General features: G+C 45.4%; 1 protein-coding gene across 1 annotated transcript in view; it reads left to right on the forward strand.

The window, feature by feature from the left end:
- The window catches only part of LOC135548908 (exocyst complex component 3-like), a 36740-nt gene extending 10158 nt beyond the window's left edge, over positions 1 to 26582 (forward strand). Inside the window, exons 3-13 of the mRNA XM_064978982.1 lie at positions 689 to 909; positions 5375 to 6098; positions 6508 to 6622; positions 6818 to 6928; positions 7130 to 7230; positions 7342 to 7452; positions 7792 to 7927; positions 8117 to 8239; positions 8399 to 8554; positions 22242 to 22363; positions 24914 to 26582. Of these exons, the coding sequence (XP_064835054.1) occupies positions 689 to 909; positions 5375 to 6098; positions 6508 to 6622; positions 6818 to 6928; positions 7130 to 7230; positions 7342 to 7452; positions 7792 to 7927; positions 8117 to 8239; positions 8399 to 8554; positions 22242 to 22363; positions 24914 to 25232 (2239 nt within the window). The 3' untranslated portion in view covers positions 25233 to 26582. The remainder of the gene's footprint in view (positions 1 to 688; positions 910 to 5374; positions 6099 to 6507; positions 6623 to 6817; positions 6929 to 7129; positions 7231 to 7341; positions 7453 to 7791; positions 7928 to 8116; positions 8240 to 8398; positions 8555 to 22241; positions 22364 to 24913) is intronic.
- Positions 26583 to 26957: the final 375 nt, after the last annotated feature.

The following is a 26957-nucleotide window of genomic DNA, read 5'->3' on the forward strand; positions in this document are numbered from 1 at the left end:
TACGCCTTTTAGATCACAATGAAGATTGCATGGACAGGGAGGACCTGATCCTAGATCAGCATTCCCACTCTGAGATGCTTTATAAATACGGGCTCAGAGACACAGATTAACATACATGTAATGTCTATATATAATATGACTCAGGAACTATTTTCATTCGTAATGTCTCGACCAAAGAGCTTTCGTTGTGGTCCATTAATTACTGATTTGCTTGCCTATCCAAACTGATTTTCCTGTTACCTGGTAGGACTGAGAACTCCTATCAAGCTATAACAAAATGACGGAAATGCTCACAGCATATAGCATAATTATTTCCTATTTGGTTATGGAATATAAAAATGTTCCATGAGTTACTATGTTTATGAACAGAACTGCTTTGTTTGCTAATACTATGTTGTGTACCTAAGCACTATTTATAAACAGTTTTCACTTTGACACCTCCACAATCGCCTCTCAAGCATTTAAATACCTGCTTATTTATAGCATAGGAAGCCTAGTCTAGATGTGGTGGTCACACGTTAACATTGAACACTTGGTAATAATTATGTATCCATTTCTATTTTAGATGGTACCTTTATTTCCACACAATATTTCAGACTCTGTAAATCCACACATAGCCATTCTTGCCTTTCAAAGCAAGGCATAATATAATTCCGACCCTCTCCTAATGGTTCTCTTCTGCTTGTAGATTTGCAGGGCGGAGGAAGCAGACGCAACGCAGAGAGAGCCTGCCCTGTGGTAACCTGAGCGCCGACAGCGAGACTGAGTCCTGCCGCCGGCCCTCCTTCCTCAGGATGGTCAGCCTTGGCAAGCTGAAGAGGGAGTCCCTGTCGGACCACAACTCCCAGGAGGCTGAGGAGGAGCTGGAGGAGGAGCCACTAGTGGTCAAACCCAGGGAACCTCTCTCAGGTATACATGGCGCTCCAAAACAAACCAATCAAGAGGGGAGATATGGTATGTTTCCTGCAGGGCCAACCAATCACAGATCACCTAATCGAAACATCTGAATTATGGAAGGGTCAGTGCAGGTTACTTCTGTCTGTGGCATGAGCACCTTAGACCTCCTACAGTCAGTGTTTGTAAGTTTCAGTGTTTACTTTACGAGTCAGGAACTTCCTGGTCAGGTCCTGCAGTATTTCCTCCTCCAATCCCATGCTGGTTTCTGATGAGCTGTGTGCGGTCCCCGGACCCCCTGAGTCATCAGGTTCAATCAGCACCAGACTATGAAAGACGGAAATGACTGACTTCCTCCCACTGCAGATTCCTTTAGATAGAACTTCATCCAGAGCTACTGTTCGGCAGAGCTCAATAGGGACCAAAACAGACAAGGGACAATCAATAGTGTTCACAACAATCCAAAATGCCAGGTCAAGAGATTCTGGATCCCCATTACTCTTCCTGGGGTACAGCAAAATTAAGGCAGTTATACAATTTTAAAAACATTACAATACATTCACAGATTTCACAACACACTGTGTGCCCTCAGGCCCCTACTCCACCACTACCACATATATCTACAGTACTAAATCCACGTGTACATGTCTGTATAGTGTGTATGTTATTGTGTGTGTGTATGCATGTGTCTGTGCCTATGTTTATGTTGCTTCACAGTCCCTGCTGTTCCATATGGCAAAGAGGAGTGGCAATATCGTCCACTATTATCCTCAGTCGTTTTCCATCCAAGTTGTCAGACCCCGGAGGCTTGTCATTGTTGATAGACAACAATAATGTTTTCACCTCTTCCAAACTCATATTGCGGAACTCAAAATTATAATGCTTGTCTTTCATAATTTGGTCAGCCATATTTGGATGTGTCAGCATTTGTTGCTGGCATGTCATGCCTAAGTCTGCTATAAAAAACTATTCAAGTAGTTGGCATTGTCAGTCGGTTTTGTGATGAACTATCCATCTGATTCAAGAATGATGGAGCTGAGTTTGCCTTTTTAGCCAAAATGTAATTTAAGGTGCACCAATGCCTTTTACTATCGCTCTTTATGTTGTCTTTGTTTCATAGTGTAGTTTCTTCTTCTTTTTATTCAGTTTAGGTCACATGATTTCTCAATTTGCAGTATTTTTGCCAATCGGTTGTACAGTCAGACTTATTTACCATTCATTTAGCCTCATCCCTCTTAACCACACAATTTTAAATTCCTCCTCAATCCACTGGGATATATCCATTTTTACAGTCATTTTCTTTGGGTGCTTGTTTATTAGTAACTGGAATAAACTATTTCATAAATGTGTCAAGTGCAGCGTCTGGTTGCTTCTCATTACACACCACAGACCAGCAGCGTCTGGTTGCTCCTCATTACACACCACAGACCAGCAGCGTCTGGTTGCTCCTCATTACACACCACAGACCAGCAGCGTCTGGTTGCTCCTCATTACACACCACGGACCAGCAGCGTCTGGTTGCTCCTCATTACACACCACAGACCAGCAGCGTCTGGTTGCTCCTCATTACACACCACAGACCAGGAGTGTCTGGTTGCTCCTCATTACACACCACAGACCAGGAGCGTCTGGTTGCTCCTCATTACACACCACAGACCAGCAGCGTCTGTTTGCTCCTCATTACACACCACAGACCAGCAGCGTCTGGTTGCTCCTCATTACACACCACAGACCAGCAGTGTCTGTTTGCTCCTCATTACACACCACAGACCAGCAGCGTCTGGTTGCTCCTCATTACACACCACAGACCAGCAGCGTCTGTTTGCTCCTCATTACACACCACAGACCAGCAGCGTCTGGTTGCCCCTCATTACACACCACAGACCAACAGCGTCTGTTTGCTCCTCATTACACACCACAGACCAACAGCGTCTGGTTGCCCCTCATTACACACCACAGACCAACAGCGTCTGGTTGCCCCTCATTACACACCACAGACCAGCAGCGTCTGGTTGCTCCTCATTACACACCACAGACCAGCAGCGTCTGTTTGCTCCTCATTACACACCACAGACCAGCAGCGTCTGGTTGCTCCTCATTACACACCACAGACCAGGAGCGTCTGGTTGCTCCTCATTACACACCACAGACCAGCAGCGTCTGTTTGCTCCACATTACACACCACAGACCAGCAGCGTCTGGTTGCTCCTCATTACACACCACAGACCAGCAGCGTCTGGTTGCTCCTCATTACACACCACAGACCAGCAGCGTCTGGTTGCTCCTCATTACACACCACAGACCAACAGCGTCTGGTTGCTTCTCATTACACACCACAGACCAGCAGCGTCTGGTTACTCCTCATTACACACCACAGACCAGCAGCGTCTGGTTGCTCCTCATTACACACCACAGACCAGCAGCGTCTGTTTGCTCCTCATTACACACCACAGACCAGCAGCGTCTGGTTGCTCCTCATTACACACCACAGACCAGGAGCGTCTGGTTGCTCCTCATTACACACCACAGACCAGCAGCGTCTGTTTGCTCCACATTACACACCACAGACCAGCAGCGTCTGGTTGCTCCTCATTACACACCACAGACCAGCAGCGTCTGGTTGCTCCTCATTACACACCACAGACCAGCAGCGTCTGGTTGCTCCTCATTACACACCACAGACCAACAGCGTCTGGTTGCTTCTCATTACACACCACAGACCAGCAGCGTCTGGTTACTCCTCATTACACACCACAGACCAGCAGCGTCTGGTTGCTCCTCATTACACACCACAGACCAGCAGCATCTGGTTGCTCCTCATTACACACCACAGACCAGCAGCGTCTGGTTGCTCCTCATTACAAACCACAGACCAGCAGCGTCTGGTTACTCCTCATTACACACCACAGACCAGCAGCGTCTGGTTGCTCCTCATTACACACCACAGACCAGCAGCGTCTGGTTGCTCCTCATTACACACCACAGACCAGCAGCGTCTGGTTGCCTCTCATTACACACCACAGACCAGCAGCGTCTGTTTGCTCCTCATTACACACCACAGACCAGCAGCGTCTGGTTGCTCCTCATTACACACCACGGACCAGCAGCGTCTGGTTGCTCCTCATTACACACCACGGACCAGCAGCGTCTGGTTGCTCCTCATTACACACCACAGACCAGCAGCGTCTGGTTGCTCCTCATTACACACCACAGACCAGCAGCGTCTGTTTGCTCCTCATTACACACCACGGACCAGCAGCGTCTGGTTGCTCCTCATTACACACCACAGACCAACAGCGTCTGGTTGCTCCTCATTACACACCACAGACCAGCAGCGTCTGGTTGCTCCTCGTTACACACCACAGACCAACAGCGTCTGGTTGCCCCTCATTACACACCACGGACCAGCATATATGATTTACATCAACAACATATGAATCACTACAAAACTTATTGTATGACCTCTTATACACTGTATTAGGCCCAGCCTTTGGAACTTTGGTTTTCCTAGATATGGCTAGTATATTGTGATCACTACATCCGATGGATTTGGATACCGCTTTAAAGCTAATTTCTGCAGCATTAGTAAAGATGTGATCAATACATGTTGAGGATTTCATTCCTGTGCTGTTTGTAACTTGTCGATTGACTGATAACCTGAACCAGGTTACAGGGACTGATTACAGTTTTGAAGATTTTTCATGAGTGGGCAGTTTGGTGAAAGCCAGTCAATATTTAAATCACCCAGAAAATATACCTCTCTTTTGATATCACATACATTATCAAGCATTTCACACGTGCTATCCAGATACACCTCTAACATTGACATTTCTGTCTTGTCTGTAAATGTTATAACCTTGTATTGCTACCACTGTATCATCAAAAGTATTATCTAAGTGAGTTTCATAGATAGTCAGAATATGAATATCATCTGGTGCTAGCAAATCATTGATTTCATGAACCTTGTTTCTTAAGCTACATATGTTAACGTGGTCTATTTTGAGCACTTTTCTTCTGGAATGCTTACTTGTTTTTGTTGCTTTACTGGGAAGCTTGGAAGAAGTAGACATGCTCATGTTATTGATGTTAGTGCAGGGTGAGCTGTACCCAGTGGACTTCCTCCTAGGGCACACCGCCTCAGTGCTAACAGCATAAATCTGGTTCATAGACACGTGATTACTGCAGACAATAGCTGTAGGATCAGCAGAGGCATTCAGGGCAGATAGAGGGACATACATTAGGTTACTTACATTGTGTCTACCAACACCCCGGTATAATGTACATTTGCTGGGCTTGGATCATTTGTATACTCAATATCACACGTATCAGCACCGTTCAATATGTCAATGTTGATATTTCACACATAATATAGCCTGATCTCTTCACTTACCTCACCCGTTCCTACCCATACATTAATACTCTGTACAAACCAATAGACTAAACAGTATGACATTGATTCCTAACTCTCCCCTTCCCTCAGTACTGGAGATCCTACAGCTGGTCAACCAGAGGGACCTCCTCCTGGCAGACACACACATCCAGGAGCTGGAGCGTGAGTGCGAGCTGATGGCCCTCCTGCCCCACCCCCCCACACCCTCATTCACGCCTCCCGGAGTGAACCCTCTCGGGTCCTTCGATGACCCCTCCAGCCCCAATGTGTCAAGAGACGCCAGCCATCGCAAGGCCAAGGATGTGGAGTTGCTGTACGAGGCCCTGCAGAAGGAGATGTGGGACGTGGTGAGGGAGTCACTCCGACAGCCCACGGCCGGGCCCAACCTGGGACTGGTGGTGCTGGTCATCCAGCAGGAGGAGCAGGCCGACACCGCCCAGGCACAGAAAGAGGAGACCCAGCCCGTGACGGAGGGCCTCCAGCCCCATCCTAGCCAGCGGCCCCGTCAGCTCAAGCTGAAATGGCGGCAGGCAGTGGGGGAGGCGTCTGACTGGAGCCTGCCCCAGCAGGTGAGAACTCCGGCAGGGCAGCTAGCCTCGTACCTAGAGAGGCTGAGGGACCGCATGGTGGACGACCTGGACGCGGCGCGGAGGAACGTTGTGTCGGTCTACCCGGAGGAGTTCCAGGCCTTCCAGGTGTACGTGCAGAGCTACCACCGGGCAGTGGCCCGACGCCTGAACATCATCACCAGCTCCCAGCTGCAGATCACTGATGTCTACTCCCTGCTGGACTGGTTCTATAACATCTACAACAGGTCAGGGTCAGAACTCATAACATAACAACATTAAGAACATCTATGACATGTACAACAGGTTACACTTTTATAAAACAAGGTACTACCTAGAACCATAAAAGGTTATTCAATTGTCCACATGGGAAAACCCTCTGAAAATAACTGTTTTTGGTTCCAAGTGGAACCCTTTTAACTAACTCAAGGTTCTACCCGAAACCGTTTCACCTCTGAAAGGTTATTTGTATAACCTTCTTCACAAACAAAGGGTTCTCCTATGGGAACAAACAAAGAAACCTTTTTATTTTATGAGAGTCAGTAAGTTCATGTACGTGTATATGAACATATAGATCTTTACAGGTATTTAAACTGAGACTTGAATGAATAGTGACAGACAGTAGCACTTCCTCCCTTCTCCGCTGGTATTTTTAAGGGATGTCCTGGGCACCGTTGGCATGAAAACCCCCATTAACTACTCCCCACTGGAACCCCTACTGCACCAAGATACAGTGGACCGACTGGAACAGGACTGCCTGGACACAGTCAGGGTAAAATCACACTTCCTTTAATACTGAACACTGTCAGGTGAAAATCACACTTCCTTTAATACTGAACACTGTCAGGTGAAAACTTGCCCACTGACAGAGGTAATGTTTCTGGCACTAATCTAATGGTAGTGGAACTGCCCATGCTTGGATAGACAATGGACTTCATGGTTGTGTGGGTTCTGTTGTTTATCTCAGGAGAAGGTGACCACAGAACTCACTCAGGTTCTGGACGAGGAGGAGAGGCGGTGGGCCCAAATGCTGCACATAGAGGAGTACCAATCCAATCTGGCCCGCTCCATCATCCAGGTCTGTCACACTGTCACTCAGAGACACTACCGTACAGTATATATATGTAGGTCACAATTACCATGGAAGTCTGTTGACATTGTGGCAAAGAACTCTAAGACATTTGTAAATCTTTTATGCATATTCAGGAATGACCTATTTTGGCTGGTTGGATTTTGAAGTTCCTACCCTTATTAGTGTGTATGTGTGTGGCTGTAACAGAGACTGACGGTGGACCTAGACAGATCCACAGCTGTAAGCTCGTTTCTGGGGGCCAGGGTGGCCCGCTGCAGTCTTAATGGGCTGTCTGACTTCCTGTACAGGTGAGGAGAAGATGTACTTATAGAGACATGGACAATGAGTATATTCAATCAATAACCTGTATGTAAATCAATATATATGGATTTCATTTCACGATTTTACTGTGTGTCCAGTTTCCAGAGGAAAGTGGAGATGTTCCATGAGACCCAGGCTGAGTTTGGGGACCGCGGTGATGGATACATCTCCAGGACCATCGCTCTGGTCAACTGTTGTCCTCCTCTAAGGTGGATACCCAGACAGAGTGGTCATCTCTTGTGGCAACTGTGTTGACTGATGCTCCATTCAAATGCTCATCGAAAACGTATATTTTCAAGTTGGTGAAGTCGTAAATGCGACAAGAGAGCATTCGAGTGCATAGACAAATGAGTTAGCTAGATAATCCAGCCCGATAGAGAAGCTTGCTAACATTGCGAATAATAAGTTAACTATCTTGCTAAAGTTAACAACATGATCAAACTAGGTTATCCACATGATTAAGGTTGTAAATGGTTCAAATGGTTTTTCCATGTCAGACATATGATCACTCTGAGACCAACAGTGTTTGCATTCCAATTTTTGTGTAGGTCCTTTGTACAGCGCTGCAGGCAGTGTGACCCACAGGGCAGTGAGGAGTCCACACAGAGAGCTAACTCCTCCCTCAATAGGATCATCAACCAATCAGTGAGGGTTCTGACGGAAAAACTATTTGAGCACATCAGGGTGAGGCAATGTGTTTTTTTCTTTTGTTAGGGCGGTAAAACCTTCTCAATACACAACTCACCAATTCCACACTTATTCATGACTGATCAAATACAAACAAACATGCTCTAACGTTAGCACAAATGTTTTGATATAGGAGAAGCTGTTCATCAACTTCATGTGAATGAAAGCTGTGTATTTCTATTCCAGCCGTTCTGTGACAAGCTGGTGAAGAGAAAGTGGCTAAACAACACTGAGGCATTTGAGGCCATCGAAGCAAGCATCAAGCAACACTTTAAGAAGTTCAGGAGAATGGACTGCCCACCTTATCAGGTATCCACCAATGACCACATACCTGGCACGATAACATGTTGTGCAAAATACATAAAATAATAAATATTTACCCTTTCTATCCCAATATTTTTTGGTTATCAACACTTATATTGCAATTGACTGACTGAATGATTGACTGGTTGATTATTTGATTGACAGATACTGGTGGGGGAGGCACACAGGCGGATCCTGGTGGAGTATGTGCGTGCGATCATGCGAGGACGGGTCATCTGCACATCATCGAAGATGAGAAAGAGGATGGCGTTCCGACTTCAGGACGAGGCCAAACAGCTCAAAGGACTTTTCAAAGACCTGGTCAGTCATCCCTCTGATTTATGGTCATAATGACCACAAATGTACACTTATTAATATAACTACTGTTCCCAAAGGGAGGGAACAAGGTACAACACACTATGGGGAGTCAACGACCAATCCTATTCACCTGAAAACTGAACTCCTACCCAATTGGCCAATGGATGCCAAGCCCGCCCTTGGAAGCCCTGCCTTTCTGGGTATATTACCAGGGCTCGCATTCATTTCCTCAATTTGGTGCCTCTCTTCATCGAGCCCAAATCCCCTGACGGCACAGGGCGATAATATGTAATACTTTGTTCCCTCCTTCAGCGATCAATAGTTATATTCATAACTTTATGTTCCCATTCAGTCAGTCACTTGGTATAACATACACTATACAGTGGCTTGCAAAAGTATTCACCCCCTTGGCATTTTTCCTATATTATTGCTTTACAACCTGGAATTAAAATAGATTTTTGGGGGGATTTTATCATTTGATTTACACAGCATGCCTACCACTTTGTCTCTTGGGGTATGTCTCTATAAGCTTGGCACACTGGTCAACTGTAAGTGCTGTTATTGTGAAGTGGAAATGTCTAAGAGCAGCAACGACTCAAGCCGTCTCAGAGGGTACCAAATTAGGATGCCCAGGGCAGCTCAAGCACAGAAAGGTTCCACCACCTCTAAAAGGGGGTATAGAAGCCACCTTTTCCCTAATACTTACCTGAGAAGTCTGAACTGTCAGAGCCTCATGAGGCCTGAACTGTCAGAGCCCCATATAGGGAACCAGAACCTGCTGCAACTTGACTATGCACACTGACATGCTGCCACTGCAGCCAAAGTCCATAGACCCCATGGTTCCAAAAACAATACTTACCTTGCGATCTTGAAATATCAGAACTAGTACACGGAACCGAAAGTCCAAAATATCAGACCAGCTGTTGTGACTTGGCATCGACCAGAGTGAATCACGGCAGCCCGGGGCTCCATCCCACTGGAAACTTGCTTTAACCTGGAAAATTGCACAACCTGCACGCTGCCTAACACCCACTCCTAGTCCCAGCCATAAGAACACTGTGAGCCACACCGGCAGCAGTTGCATCCAAGCGATAAAACCTTGTCATGCCCCCGAACAATGCCCAAGCAGCCGCCTCACCCTTAGTGGTGTGAGCACGCACACCGCTAGGCAATCCTTGTCCTTTTTTGTCATATGCCAGGGAGAAAGTGCCCTACCCCGTGCTGGATTAGCAAAAAATACAAAAAGCTGGTCACAAACACAGATATCCACGGTCCTATTCATATACAGCACGTGCGTAAAGCGTGCACCAGACACAGGGCATACAACCTCGGTTGTTCATTGGAAGCAAACAGAGGAGGTGAGAAAGGGAACTGCTCGAAAGCCCGGAAGGGTGTACTGATAGCAGGTAGGGATCCTCAACCATCACATAGAGCAGGATCCAAGGCCACTGATACTCCAAAGAATCAGTTCCCAATGGAGGATCCAGATCCATCATCGACAAGAACAGACTAGAATACGTGTTCTCTCACAATGCATAAGATCTACTCCAGCCCTGCACACCGGTCCCATTCTGGGCAACCATCGAGGGGTACAGTCTCCACTCCGTAGAGATAGGACCACCCCCTGGAAAGCAGGTCCAAACCTACGTTGAGAGATCCGGGAAGATACTTCACCCTAAGCGACAGGAAATGTATACTGCTCCATACGAGCAGATGACGGGACAGGTTTATGAGAGAGAGACCACATCCCCTCCTGCCTGTTGATGTATGCCACCACCGTCCTGTTGTCAGATCTTACCAACACATACTGGCCCTCCAACATCGGAAGGAAGCAGCTCAGCCATAGAAAACAGTCAGTAGCTCTAGGTAATTGATTGAGTGCCCTTTGCTCTGTTTATCAAATCCCTCTTCCTGAGTAGCCCACACACAGAGCTAACCCATCCCAGTAAGGATGCATATGTCATGATCAACCTGCGGGACAGTACCCAGTCCATGAGAACCCCCTGCGACAATAGTTGCAGGTCCCTCCAAGGAATTAACACCCTTAGGCATGACTGGGATACCATGAGCAGCTGATGGCAGTGGCAGCATTTTTATGTATCCATTATTTTACCAGGTAAGTTGACTGAGAACACATTCTCATTTACACCAACAACATGGGGAATAGTTACAGGGGAGAGGAGGGGGATGAATGAGCCAATTGTAAACTGGGGATTATTAAGTGACCGTGATGGTTTGAGAGCCATATTGGGAATTTAGCCAGGACACTGGGGTTAACACCCCTACTCTTACAATAAGTGCCATGGGATCTTTAATGACCTTAGAGAGTCAGGACACCCATTTAACATCCCATCCAAAAGACAGCATCCTACACACTGCCCTGGGGTATTGGGATATTTTTTAGACCAGAGGAATGAGTGCCTCCTACTGGCCCTCCAACACCACTTCCAGCAGCATCAGGTCTCCCATCCAGGGACTGACCAACACCAACCCTGCTTAGCTTCAGAAGCAAGCCAGCAGTGGTATGCAGGGTGGTATGCTGCTGGCATACTGATATGGAGATACGTCCAGACACGTAGCAGTCACCCAGCACAAAAACAAAAGCATCAATAGAAGTCCCAGAGGCACTACAGAGGCGAACCTCAGAGCCCCTGTCACCGTCCTCATCACCCATGGTGAAACTGCTTGCCCCCCACTGGACTGGAGTATGCTGCCAGTCTTCCATACTTTATCTCTTGAAAAGGTCAAGCGCCGCCCTGAGGACTGGGATAATTCATTTTTTTATCGTGCTTTTTTTCATATCCACCACTCTTGACAACCGTGTGTCTGAATGTGGGGAAGGAACTCGTTTTTTGTTATGCCCACACCTGGCAAAAAACACAGTCACCAAGGATCCTTGGGTAGAAACAATGTGCTTTTGTATTACCTCTGTTCTGATGCCCGGCCCACACCGAGTTCAGGGACTTCGGCAACCAGTAACTTGGCCCCATTGACCGATCCACTTAAAGGCACTGTTGCCAAAGCAAATTCTTGGGGGGAGAGCCCCGCTAAGCCAACACCATTGCCCCCATACATTCCCCCACAGCCAGGATAGTACAGCAGGACAGACGCAGCACGAAATCAACCATAGCACGGATTTCGTCGTGAAGCTTCCCCGTCTCCACGGTCTTATTTAGCTTCTGCAGCAAATCGATATGATACATCTGCAGCACTGGACCACATTCAACGAAAGGGCCGCCACACCCTCAGCCTGATACATTTTGTCCAACTGATCCGCCGAGAACCGGCACTGCGTATTTGGAATCACAATGCTAGAATAAGCCCCCTTGTTCGCCTCTGGAGCTATGTAACCTGTCAGCTTTCCATCCATCGGCAGTGTGTAAATGAACCCCGCCTCCTCTGTACCCTCTACATTATTGAGCTCACCATAACCTGGTAGCACCAGCCTGGTTGAATGAGGGGAATCCCAGGTCATCAGCGAAATCTTTAAACATGGGTAAGCGCTGCATGGACAGGAGGTAAATAACTTCACCCAAACCTGGAGGAACTCCGCTGTGGATGAGAAGATGGCCAATCCACCCCAGGTGATCTGCCAGCCTATGACACAGCTCCATCAAAGGTGCATTAACCACCAATGGTTCACACTCCCCCACCGAATCTAAAACCGGTGCCTTAGGCTCCCTGTACAGAGGCCATCCGATTCACACTCTGAGAACCATCCAGAGCCAATCAGGGATAGTATATCATTCCTGGAATCCAGACTCTGAACACTGCCAGAGAAACCAGAATGAAAATTGTCGGAATTGAAATTTTCTTTTGGCCTTGCTCATTTGAGAGGATGGCCTATTACAGTAAAAAAAAATATTTAAAAATCCTAAAGGAAATAAATGATTGAGAAAAGGATTTTCGGTGAGAACTGGTGAGGAACAAGGACGAAACGTGGTCATTGTAAGTGACGGGTATAAATTTGATATTGTCGTGTTCGGAATCCAATTAGGCTCTTGAAAATATAAAAACTTTTCACCTACGCCGAAAAATGAATTATAACATTTTCGGGGTTCACGCCTCGAGAGGCGATACCTTGGTAAATGGGGACCCCAAAATTTTCCATACAAAACTTATGGGCTCATATGAAAGAGGAGGTAAAATAAATGACATCTAGGGTCAAAGGTCAAAATTTCAGGTAGTCAAGGTCAGGGTGTTGAGTGTGGTTCTGAGTGTGGTTCCACTCCAGGCAAACAGGACAGCACTTACTTTTCATTGTGAAACTCCATGCATGAGGTTGCAGGTTCAAATTTGTCTGGTTAGCCTTTTTGAACTCTTACCACTGGTCCTCTTATCCAAGCAAGGAAGCATTAGCTACACAAGCAGAGCAGAAAGTGCTTAGCTTTCAGCAAACAGAAAAAAACTCAAAGTACTCTCCCCCCACTAAAAGACACCTAAGGCGGAGCTGAATCTCGAGCCCCAGCATCCATTGGCCCGTTTCATTTTCATTTTTCTTCAGGTGAATAGGATTGGTCGTTGACATGCCGTAGTATATTATACCAAGTGACCGACTGAAAGGGAACAACTGTCTGAATGAAATAAGATGATTAAGCTTAACACTCGCAACAATTATTTGGTAAACCCTAAGCATTTATAACAGACCTCTAATAAAATACGATACACGTGCCAATTTTGTTTGAAATTGGTTAAGTGAATGCTGAGGTGCTGAGAGAACATAGGGCTGACATGCTGAGGGAACATAGGGCTCAGAAAAGATAAGGCTGAGGGAACATAGGGCTCAGAAAAGATAAGGCTGAGGGAACATAGGGCTCAGAAAAGATAAGGCTGAGGGAACATAGGGCTCAGAAAAGATAAGGCTGAGGGAACATAGGGCTCAGAAAAGATAAGGCTGAGGGAACATAGGGCTCAGAAAAGATAAGGCTGAGGGAACACAGGGCTCAGAAAAGATAAGGCAGAGGGAACATAGGGCTCAGAAAAGACAAGGCTGAGGGAACACAGGGCTCAGAAAAGATAAGGCTGAGAGAACATAGGGCTGACATGCTGAGGGAACATAGGGCTCAGAAAAGAGAAGGCCGAGGGAACATAGGGCTCAGAAAAGAGAAGGCTGAAGGAACATAGGGCTCAGAAAAGATAAGGCTGAGGGAACACAGGGCTCAGAAAAGACAAGGCTGAGGGAACATAGGGCTCAGAAAAGATAAGGCTGAGGGAACATAGGGCTCAGAAAAGATAAGGCTGAAGGAACATAGGGCTCAGAAAAGATAAGGCTGAGGGAACACAGGGCTCAGAAAAGATAAGGCCGAGGGAACACAGGGCTCAGAAAAGATAAGGCTGAGGGAACATAGGGCTCAGAAAAGATAAGGCTGAGGGAACACAGGGCTCAGAAAAGATAAGGCTGATGGAACACAGGGCCCAGAAAAGATAAGGCTGAGGGAACACAGGGCTCAGAAAAGATAAGGCTGAGGGAACACAGGGCTCAGAAAAGATAAGGCTGAGGGAACATAGGGCTCAGAAAAGATAAGGCTGAGGGAACATAGGGCTCAGAAAAGATAAGGCCGAGGAAACACAGGGCTCAGAAAAGATAAGGCCGAGGGAACACAGGGCTCAGAAAAGATAAGGCCGAGGGAACACAGGCCTCAGAAAAGATAAGGCCGAGGGAACACAGGGCTCAGAAAAGATAAGGCTGAGGGAACATAGGGCTCAGAAAAGATAAGGCTGAGGGAACACAGGGCTCAGAAAAGATAAGGCTGATGGAACACAGGGCCCAGAAAAGATAAGGCTGAGGGAACACAGGGCTCAGAAAAGATAAGGCTGAGGGAACACAGGGCCCAGAAAAGATAAGGCTGAGGGAACACAGGGCTCAGAAAAGATAAGGCTGAGGGAACACAGGGCTCAGAAAAGATAAGGCTGAGGGAACACAGGGCTCAGAAAAGATAAGGCTGAGGGAACACAGGGCTCAGAAAAGATAAGGCTGAGGGAACACAGGGCTCAGAAAAGATAAGGCTGAGGGAACACAGGGCTCAGAAAAGATAAGGCAGAGGGAACACAGGGCTCAGAAAAGATAAGGCTGAGGAAACACAGGGCTCAGAAAAGATAAGGCCGAGGGAACATAGGGCTCAGAAAAGATAAGGCCGAGGGAACACAGGGCTCAGAAAAGATAAGGCTCAGGGAACACAGGGCTCAGAAAAGATAAGGCTGAGGGAACATAGGGCTCAGAAAAGATAAGGCTGAGGGAACACAGGGCTCAGAAAAGATAAGGCTGATGGAACACAGGGCCCAGAAAAGATAAGGCTGAGGGAACACAGGGCTCAGAAAAGATAAGGCTGAGGGAACACAGGGCTCAGAAAAGATAAGGCTGAGGGAACACAGGGCTCAGAAAAGATAAGGCTGAGGGAACACAGGGCTCAGAAAAGATAAGGCTGAGGGAACACAGGGCTCAGAAAAGATAAGGCTGAGGGAACATAGGGCTCAGAAAAGATAAGGCTGAGGGAACATAGGGCTCAGAAAAGATAAGGCTGAGGGAACATAGGGCTCAGAAAAGATAAGGCTGAGGGAACATAGGGCTCAGAAAAGATAAGGCTGAGGGAACATAGGGCTCAGAAAAGATAAGGCTGAGGGAACATAGGGCTCAGAAAAGATAAGGCTGAGGGAACATAGGGCTCAGAAAAGATAAGGCTGAGGGAACATAGGGCTCAGAAAAGATAAGGCTGAGGGAACATAGGGCTCAGAAAAGATAAGGCTGAGGGAAAATAGGGCTCAGAAAAGATAAGGCTGAGGGAACACAGGGCTCAGAAAAGATAAGGCTGAGGGAACATAGGGCTCAGAAAAGATATGCTGAGGGAACATAGGGCCTGTCAGTCTTTCCACTGAGAAACTGACTTCCCTATACTCTTCATTGACCTTGTTCTGAAAAATCACTTTGAAGCAGATAAAAAAAACAAAAAAAAAACGTTTTTTAAAAGACGAAACAAAAGGACTTCGGCTTTGGAATGCAGAGGCCTGTCTGTTACGAATGGTCCCGTGACCCTGGGGGTTGCCAGGTCAGGCGTAACTCAGACAGTGTTGATACGGGCTAGAAGGCTGAAGAATGGCCGCTGTCAGAGAGATGGAGATGAATTAGTGCAAGTCTACGTTAGTGTTAGCCAGGGTGTGGGAGATTGTGAGGAACTGGTTCTGCCAGCATGGCATTTGCCCCTCTCCATGAGCCAGTTGAAACAAATATCTGTCACCTCGGGCTGACAACAGGAAGTCTCTGTGTTTTGAGGAACTTCCTGTTCCTGTCAGCTGGACGACTTTGATGTGTTTCTAGGTAGCCTAGATTGCCTTTCGCTTGAGAAGCAGAACGAGACATCTGTGGAAACTGGGGGTTGAATACATTTTTAATCACTGTCTAAAAGGGAAGAGGATATTTTTAGTGGATGGAGAGCTTAAGCTGTGTAGGACACTGTACCCTGTTGTCTTTCTTTCTGAGAAAGTATCTCTGAAAAAACATATAGCTTACAAAAAAATAGGATTCATAAAGTGTTATTTGGCTGTCCCTGAAGGAGACACATTTATTGGTTCCAGGGAGAACCCTTTCAACAAAGAACCTTTAACACTAGAACCATTTTCCCCATACAGTCCCTGACAGTTATTTTGATGCTCTTGCCACTTTAGAGCATATTTACAAAGGGTGCGAGAAGCTCCAGACTTTTTTTCCATTTAAGTCAATTGTTATGATGCTCATGAATATCAGTTGGATGAAAGCTTCGCTACAGTTCAGTGAGACAATCACCACACCGACCGACTCCAGATAGCGATGTGTCCCATCGGTAGATACAGAACAGCAGTGTTCCTCTGATTTATTTGTCTAATTAATGATCCAATATTAGTTGAAGTTGTGCTTCAATAAAGAGCTTAGAGATGGTTTGTGAACTGATGGGTATTTAAAAGGCTTGAATGTACAAGAAATCAGAGCCATAGCTTGACAAGCAAGAGCAAGTCTTCCTTCGGTGGTTATAAAAAAAGTGTCTACTGAACAGATCTGTTACAACTTGACTTAAACCAGTTGGGGAATTGTTAGGTTAGATTACTCGTTGGTTATTACTGCATTGTCGGAACTGGAAGCACAAGCATTTCGCTACACTCGCATTAACATCTGCTAACCATGTGTATGTGACAAATACATTTGATTTGATTTGCTAGCTAACCTTCAATCGCTGGAAATAAATGGGATGAACTGAAAGCACGTATATCCTACCAACAGGACATTAAAAGCTGTAATATCTTATGTTTCACCGAGTCGTGGCTGAACGACGACATTAAGAACATACAGCTGACGGATAATACACTTCATTGGCAGGACAGAACAGCAGCCTCTGGTAAGACATGGGGCGGGGGCCCATGCATATTTGTAAACAATAGCTGGTGCACGATATCTAAGGAAGCCTCAAGGTTTTGCCTGCCTGAGGTAGAGTAGCTCATGATAAGCTGCAGACCACACTATCTACCTAGAGAGTTTTCATCCTAATTTTTCATAGCTGTCTCCATACCACCACAGACCGAGGCTGCACTAAAACCGCACTTAATGAGCTGTATTCCGCAATAAGCAAACAGGAAAACGTTCATCCAGAGGTGGCGCTCCTATTGGCCGGGGACATTAATGCAGGGAAACTTAAATCAGTTTTACCTATTTTCTATCTGCTTGTTAAATGTACAACCAGAGGGAAGACATTCTGGACCACCTTTACTCCACACACAGAGATGCCTACCGAGCTCTCCCTCTGACTCCATTTGGCAAATCAGACCATAACTCTATCCTCCTGATTCCTGCTTACAAGCTTAAAATTAAAGCAGGAAGCACTAGTGACACGGTCTATATAAAAGTGATCAGATGAAGCAGATGCTAAACTACAGGAATGTTTTGCTATCACAGACTGGAATATGTTCCGGGATTCTTCCGATGGGATTGAAGAGTATACCACATCAGTTACTGGCTTTATCAATAAGTGCATCAAGACAACATCCCCGCAGTAACTGTACGTACATACACCAACCAGAAGCCATGGATTACAGGCAACATTCGCACTGAGCTAAAGGGTAGAGGTACCGCTTTCAAGGAGCGGGACTCTAACCCGGAAGCATATCAGAAATCCCGCTATGCCCTCCGATGAGCCATCAAACAGGCAAAGCTTCAATACAGGACTAAGATCGAATCGTACTACACCGGCGCTGATGCTCGTCTTATATGGCAGGGCTTGCAAACTATAACAGACTACAAAGAGAAGCACAGCCAAGAGCTGCCCAGTGACACAAGCCTACCAGACGAGCTAAATAACTTCTATGCTCACTTTGAGGCAAGTAACACTGAAACATGCATGAGAGCATCAGCTGTTCTGCACATCTGTGTGATCACGCTCTCCACATCCAATGTGAGTAAGACCTTTCAACAGGTCAACATTTACAAGGCCGCTGGGCCAGATTACCAGGACGTGTACTCTGAGCACACGCTGGCCAACTGGCATGTGTCTTCACTGACATTTTCAACCTCTCCCTGTCTGAGTCTGTAATACCAACATGTTTCAAGCAGACCACCATAGTCCCTGAGCCCAAGAACACTAAGGTAACCTGCCTAAATGACTACCGACCCGTAGCAACCACGTCTCTAGCCATGAAATGCTTTGAAAGGCTGGTAATGGCTCAAATCAACACCATTATCCCAGAAACCCTAGACCCACTCCAATATGCATACCGCACCAACAGATCAAAAGATGATGCAATCTCTATTGCACTCCACACTGCCCTTTCCCACATGCACAAAAGGAACACCTATGTGAGAATGCTATTCATTGACAACAGCTCAGAGTTCAACACCATAGTGCCCTCAAAGCTCATCACTAAGCTAAGGACCCTGGGACGAAACACCTCCTTCAACTGGATCCTGGATTTCCTGACAGTAACAACACATTCGCCACACTGATCCTCAACACGGGGGCCCCTCAGGGGGCGTGCTCAGTCCCCTCCTGTACTCCCTTTTCACTCATGACTGCACGTCCAGGCAAGACTCCAACACCATCATTAAGTTTGCTGATAACACAACAGTGGTAGGCCTGATCACAAACAATAATGAGACAGCCTATAGGGAGGAGGTCAGAGACCTGACCGTGTGGTGCAAGGACAACAACCTCTCTCTCAACGTGACCAAGACAAAGGAGATGATTGAGGACCACAGGAAAATGAGGTCCGAGCACGCCCCCATTCTCATTCTCATTGATTTCCATTGATAAGTTTGTGATTTTGTTGTCAGCACATTCAAATATGTAAATAAAAAAGTATTTAATAAGAATATTTAATTCATTCAGATCTAGGATGTGTTATTTTAGTGTTCCCTTTATTTTTTTGAGCAGTGTATAAAACATGCATTACCTTTGACAAGCTTCTTTTGTTGGCACTCCAATATGTCCCATAAACATCACAATTGGTCCTTTTGTTCGATTAATTCCGTCCATATATATCCAAAATGTCCATTATAAAGCACGTTTTATCCAGAAAAAAACAGCAACGTCACTACAAAATATTTCAAAAGTTGCCTATAAACTTTGCCAAAATATTTCAAACTACTTTTGTAATACAACGTTAGGTATTTTTAAACGTTAATAATGGATCAAAATGTAGATGGGGCAATCTGTATTCAATACAGGAAAGAAAACAAACCAGCGCTGCTTTTCACGTCTGCGCAACTCACAAAAGTGTCCCCACTTCCGAGTTGGCCTACTTCTTCATTGCACAAAGGAGTAACCTCAACCAAATTCCAAAGACTGGCGACATCCAGTGGAAGCGGTAGGAACTGAAAATCGGTTCCTATGAAATATCCCATGGCAAAGACAATACAGGGAACAGAGAGGGGGGGGAATTCTGAACAGTTAGTCCTCTGAGTTTTGCCTGCTACATAAGTTCTGTTATACTCACAGACATGATTCAAACATTTTTAGAAACTTCAGAGTGTTTTCTATCCAAATCTATGAATAATATGCATAACTTATATTCTTGGCATGAGTAGCAGGAAGTGGAAATTGGGCACGCTATTTATCCAAAAGTTAAAGTTCTTCCCCCTAGCTTTAAGAGGACCCTTAAGGTTCACCCTTTTTGAATATTATATTGTTTTTGTGTATCTCTGAGAGATGTTTGATCGATTCCCTGGGTTTTGCAAGTTTTACATCGCTAAACCATCTAAACATGTCAGATTTCAATACTAGCCGATGTTATAACTCTGGAGGTTGTCTTCTCGCGAATGATCCATTGATCATATTTTTGCGATATTCCTACTTTGAGAAATGTGTCATTTAAAGGAGGGTCTAGCCCAATTTTCCTATGTGTCTGCCTCTTTAGTGCAGGGTGCATTGCATGGTGCCGTTGCCAGCGATATTATAGAAAGGAGAAAGGAATACAATGAATGACGGAACGTATAACGCCCCACCCAACAGACTGTTGACCAATCGTGTTCACGTTGTCATGTAATCACACTCCAAACTGCCCTTTCCCACCTGGACAAAATTAACACTTATGTGAGAATGCTCTTCATTGACGACAGCTCAGTGTTCAACACCATAGTGTCCATTAAGCTCATCACTAAGCTAAGGACCCTTGGACTGAACACCTCCCTTTGCAACTGGATCCTGGACTTCCTGACGGGTCACCCCCAGTTGGTAAGAGTAGGCAACAACACATCTGCCACACTGATCCTCAACACCGGGGCCCCTCAGGGGTGCATTCTTAGTCCCCTACTGTACTCCCTGTTCACCCACAACTGCGTGGCCAAGCACGACTCCAACACCATCATTAGGATTGCTGATGACACAACACTGATCACCGACAACGATGATACAGACTATAGGGAGGAGGTCAGAGACCTGGCAGTGTAGTGCCAGATCAACAACCTCTCCCTCAATGTGAGCAAGACAAAAAAAGGAGGGCTAAACAGGCCCCCATTAACATCGATGGGGCTGTAGTGGAGCGGGTTGAGAGTTTCAAGTTCCTTGGTGTGCACATCACCAACGAACTATCATGGTCCAAACACACCAAGGCAGTCGTAAATAGGGCATGGTTACACATTTTCCCCATCAGGAGACTGAAAAGATTTGGCATGGGTCCCTAGATCCTCAAAAGGTTCTAAAGCTACGCCATCTAGAGCATCCTGACCGGTTGCATCACCGCCTGGTATGGCAACTGCTCGGCATCCTACATGCCTACATCCTACATGCCTGCTCGGCATCCAAAAGACTCCCATTCAGTCCTTGTAGGAGAGCACTCCTTGTCTCTGAATCACCCATAATGCACTGCATGGACCATTGACATGCCATGGACAACATTTTCCATCTCATCAAAAGTGTATCTGCCGTTGCGAATGTTACACGGGACCCAAATCGGCTGTGCGTGTGCGCCATCGTGCGCCATCGTGCATACATGTATTTTGTCCCCACACACCAAATGCGATCACGACACACAGGTTAAATTATCAAAACAAACTCTGAACAAAGGTCGAAAATGATTAAACATTTATGGCAATTTAGCTAGTTAGCTTGCACTTGCTAGCTAATTTGTCCTATTTAGCTAGCTTGTTGTTGCTAACCTGAAATGCACATGGTCCTCTACTGCAACAATTAATCCACACATAAAACGGTCAACCGAATCGTTTCTCGTCATCTCTCTTCCTTCCAGGCTTTTTCTTCTGCTGACTTTATATTGCGATTGGCATCCTTCATAAATTAGGTGCATTACCGCCACTGACCTTGTTCGTCTTTCAGTCACCCATGTGGGTATAACCGATGAGGAGATAGGAGAGGCAGGACTTGCAGCGTGCTCTGCATCAGATATAGAACTGATTTCTATTTTAGCCCGTGGCAACGCAGATGCTCGTTGGCGAGTGCGAGCAGTGTGGGTGCAATAATTTTATAATTTTAATAACATAGATTTCAAATTTTATTTTGCAACGCTCGCGTCGGTGTGGTCAGCTTGATAGACTCCACTATGAGGCACATTCATCTGCAGGTTGAACATGGAAGAGTGGCCAGAAAAAAGCCATTGCTTAAAGACAAAAATAAGCAATCCCGTCGCCAAAGATCGTAGACTCCTAAATTGATAGTACAGTTTGTTTAGGCGATTTTACAGCTAACTAGCTACATGTTATGTTACATGCTAACATTGTCTTTGGTATTATTGTGTGTAGCTACATTTGCTAATGTTAGCTAGCTACCTAGCTAGCTAGCCAGTCAGCTCATAGATAGAGAATTGATTAGTGGATTTTGTAGTCGAGCTGCAACAGATTTCCACAATGATTTTCCATGTTGCTACCAATCTTATTTTAACGCCAAAATGAAACATTTGTTCACAAAAATCATTATTGTCACATATTAGTGATATTTAACACTACATTAAAAGGAATGAGTGGTTTTGGTGGATTCTTTGTCCAACAATCATGGATTGAGACAATGGTTTTTCAATCTGTTGATGGCTGATGGACAACGGAGATGATTGACCTTTGTACTTACAGTATGCAACTCATCCAGAACAATGAAATTAGCTAAACCTTTTAAGGACAAAAACGGACAATGATGAATGCATATGCGTTTTCAAATGCTTTTATATGTCTCTGGGTGGTCATTCGTGTTACACATTTTTATGATGACTTATCTTATATCTCTTCTCTCAGGAGTCAGGATCCTCTTGGCTGGACAGTGTCCTCGCTCATCTAGCTGACATCATTCTACTGGAGGACACTCCGTCCATCCAGATGGAGGTTGCTGTTCTGGTGAAGGAGTTTCCAGACATACGGTAAAGGTTTCAATCATTTGGGGAATGCAGTATAGAGCACTGTTTAGAAACGTTGTTAAGTGAACTAATTTGCCAAGTGTCATTCATTGGTCCCCATTTCCTATATACGCAATGCCACAGTACACAGAACCTACATTCCACAGTGCAGTTTCATAAGTGCTGTTTTTGGGATGTGGGCAAAGGTAGCACCATTTAAGTCCACATATACACTGAGTGTATAAACATTAGGAACACCTTCCTGCTACTGAATTGCACCACCTTTTCCCCTCGGAACAGATTCCATTTGTTGGGGCATGGACTCTACAAGGTGTTGAAAGAGTTCCACAGGGACGCTGGCCCATGTTGACTCCAGTGCTTCCCGGTCCTTTGGTTAAAATCAAATCGAAATCAAATCAAATTTATTTATATAGCCCTTCATACATCAGCTGATATCTCAAAGTGCTGTACAGAAACCCAGCCTAAAACCTCAAACAGCAAGCAATGCAGGTGTAGAAGCACGGTGGCTAGGAAAAACTCCCTAGAAAGGCCAAAACCTAGGAAGAAACCTATAGAGGAACCAGGCTATGTGGGGTGGCCAGTCCTCTTCTGGCTGTGCCGGGTGGAGATAACAGAACATGGCCAAGATGTTCAAATGTTCATAAATGACCAGTATGGTCAAATAATAATACTCACAGGCAGAACAGTTGAAACTGGAGTAGCAGCACAGCCAGGTGGACTGGGGAAAGCATGGAGTCATCATGTCAGGTAGTCCTGAGGCATGGTCCTAGGGCTCAGGTCCTCCAAGAGAGAGAAAGAAAGAGAGAAAGAGAAAATTAGAGAGAGCATACTTAAATTCACACAGGACACCGGATATGACAAGAGAAATACTCCAGATATAACAGACTGACCCTAGCCCCCCGACACATAAACTACTGCAGCATAAATACTGGAGGCTGAGACAGGAGGGGTCAGGAGACACTGTGGCCCCATCCGATGACACCCCCGGACAGGGCCAAACAGGAAGGATATAACCCCACCCACTTTGCCAAAGCACAGTCCCCACACCACTAGAGGGATATCTTTAACCACCAACTTACCATCCTGAGACAAGGCCGAGTATAGCCCACAAAGATCTCCGCCACGGCACAACCCAAGAGGGGGCGCCAACCCAGACAGGAAAATCACATCAGTGACTCAACCCACTCAAGTGACGCACCCCTCCTAGGGACGGTATGAAAGAGCCCTAGTAAGCCAGTGACTCAGCCCCTGTAATAGGGTTAGAGGCAGAGAATCCCAGTGGAAAGAGGGGAACCGGCCAGGCAGAGACAGCAAGGGCGGTTCGTTGCTCCAGAGCCTTTCCGTTCACCTTCGTGGACCATTCTTAATACACACGGGAAACTGTTGAGCGTGAAAAACGCAGCAGAGTCATAGTTGTTGACACACTCAAACCGATGCACCTGGCATACTACCATACCCCGTTCAAAGGCACTTCAATATTTTCTCTTGCCAATTCACCCTCTGAATGGCACACAATCTATGTCTCAATTGTCTCAAGGCTTTAAAATTATTCTTTACCCTGTCTCCTCCCCTTTATCTACACTGATTGAAGTGGATTTAACAAGTGACATCAATAAGGGATCACAGCTTTCATCTGGTCAGTCTATGTCATGGAAAGAGCAGGTATTCCTAAAGTTTTGTGCACTCATTGTAGACTTCCTATTGACACAATGGGTCAACACAAGGAAAAGAAGCACGGAAACATACTTATATTAACCCTGCTATTCTTGGAGAGGACCGAGGGGCTGTTTTGAGTGGCAGAGGCTGGTTAGCCCCATAAGGTACTGTCCCTGGCCCCTCGTTGTTTGTGTGTTTCATGGGGTCAGCCACTGGACTGCTAGCTGGCAGCGTACCCAATATGTGACGCATGACCCGTGGCCCGGCAGACAGGAAGCTGCTGCGGAGCATTTCCTTTTCCTGCCACCCCACGGGAGACAGTCTGGTGCCACTCTCTGGAATCAAAGGATGGAGCTAAAGCAGGTCGATACGATGTTAACTCATTCAGGCACAAGGAGTGCCTTTTGTTTTCTTGCTCGCAACTCGCCATTGGTATTTTCAGAGATCAAAGTCTGCAGTCCACCACTGGGACTCCCCCATATGTCCCATATGTCCCCCCCCAACCACTGTTTAACACCTTTGTTTACAGGCTCAGTCAGTTTCACCCTTGATTGCTTTGTGAACAAACCCTTCCTCTTGTTCATATTGAAACATTCAGCAAATCAAATCAAACTGAAGTTAAAGTGAATTTAAAATCGCAACACACTTTAAATTCAATTTACTTGGAAAGTCTGGTAGATGTACCGGGTGAAGAAACAATTAATATTTTGTCACATCTTTGTTGAATCATGTCTAATTGACGTGAAATACACATCATTTTTTATCAATAGATCAACTGAACATAATAAGTTATGGCCCTTTGATAATTGAATCACGAATCAGCATCAAAACCACTGAAACACACTAACTCCAGTCTCTATCTCCCTCCCTTTCCTCCACTTCTCTCCCTCCCTGCAGGAAGAAGCACGTCTCCACCCTGCTGAACGTGCGAGGCATGATGCGTCCGGCGGAGCGTGAGGAGATCTTGAACATAGTCCGAGACTTCGAGAGCAGCGGCAGCTCTGCCATGCTATGCCGGGATCACGCCCTCTTCTCAGACATCCCTGTCACCTCCGAGGTGCACTGCATCAACCTGGGCCTGATCCGCGTCGCCATGACCCTCGCCAACTGGTTCTCAGAGGCCCGGCCTCGACGACACCGCCAGAAGACCCCCAGGAACAGAACCACGCGGCCACTGGAACGCCTGACCAAGGACAAGGATATGGATGGTGATTGACTTCAAGGAAAATGACATGGAGCACATTGGTAGAACAGAGGCTCACCCGTAACACTCTGTATCAATGTGTTCTTTTGTATGACTAACTAATACTGATGGTGCGTAATGTAATTGTTTGGCTTTCTGCTGTAAATAACATAGGTAGAGGTTTGTTGAGCACTCAATCCTAATATCTGTCATATTATGTGCTGCGACGACTGTGCTGCGACTGCTACTGTGGGGCCGAATACTGTGAAACATACTACTAAAAAGAAATTCAAGTCTCCAAAGAAACGTGAAACTATCAAATGCCGTTTTTAATTCATCTGTAAATTGACTCACTCATTTACAGACATTTTAAAGGAATGTGATAAAAAATGACCTCAGGTATAGCACCTACAAGCTCATCTACTGCACCTCAAGCTCAGACATTTCTTCATGTTTGGAATGAGAACCAGTACACAGTTGCATTGCTTGGATTGATTTTAAGGCATACTTGAAACACAGATTTCGTATCATCTATGAATGTATCACTTCAATGGTTTTGTAAACCTTATTGGGTAACGCTTTACATTAAGGCCGTGTTTCTTAATGATGGTCCTGGGGACACAAAAGGGTGTACATTTTTGTTCTTGCCCTAGCACTTGATTCGACTAATCAACTCAACATCAAGCTTTTCGATGTGAATCAGGTGTGTTAGTGTTGGGGCAAAAACAGACATGTTCACCCCTTTGGGTCCCCAGGACCAGGATTGAGAAATACTGTATTAAGGTATACTTTTATACATAAATAAGTAGTTAATAAACTGTTAATTATTCATTTAACAATAACTTAGAGCTAACTTATGTGTTATAACTGTTTAACTTTTATAACTAACAAAGGGGGTACCTAGTCAACACACCTGAATGGATTCCACCGAAATGTTTCTTCCACATTTAACCCAACCCCTCTGTATCAGAGAACTCTGAATTTAAGAATAATTTTAAGTACACCTTAATGTAAAGTTTTACCTGATAAGGTAAAGTGTTACCAAAACTATTCAAACTGTTGTCATCATATTCCAACTAATTATTGTCCAGTTGAATGCTTTGTAGATTCCAATGCAATGTATGACCTATGGATATATATGTTGTTCAATATCTCTTTATTCTATGGGTAATTTAACCTAATCCTAACCTTGTCTTGGATACCGCACAGCTTTTCTCTGCTCTTTCTCTAACTTTGTATTGTTGTTTGATACACATATGTATGGAAATATATATATATATATATGACATGGTTTGTAAATGTTTTGAACACTCAACTGTGAATGAATATGATCTATTATGTTGCCAAAGAGTAAATAAACCCCCATTGATTGGGTGGATTGAACTAACTTCTCATTTGATAGGGGCATATATAGAAGTACATACTGTATATTTGGTCACGTTTGGGAGCAAACTCATCTTTAAAATACAAAATGTAATGTGCTGAGAAGCATATGTTTGATGACAGAAAGGTGGTTTCCTGCCCAAGGGAGGAATGCTGAACATCTTGAAAACAGCAGTGGTGAACAATACAAACCAAAGGGCAGTCTGACAAACTGATATAGTGTATGAGGAAGGGTATACACTGACTGTACAAAACATCAAGGACACATACTCTTTCCATGACAGACTGACCAGGTGAATCCAGTTGAGAGCTGTGATCCCTTATTGATGTCACCTGTTAAATCCACTTCAATTGGTGTAGCTGAAGGGGAGGAGA

This window comes from Oncorhynchus masou, chromosome 11, assembly GCF_036934945.1.
Source record: "Oncorhynchus masou masou isolate Uvic2021 chromosome 11, UVic_Omas_1.1, whole genome shotgun sequence".
NCBI classification, from domain to species: Eukaryota; Metazoa; Chordata; class Actinopteri; order Salmoniformes; family Salmonidae; genus Oncorhynchus; species Oncorhynchus masou.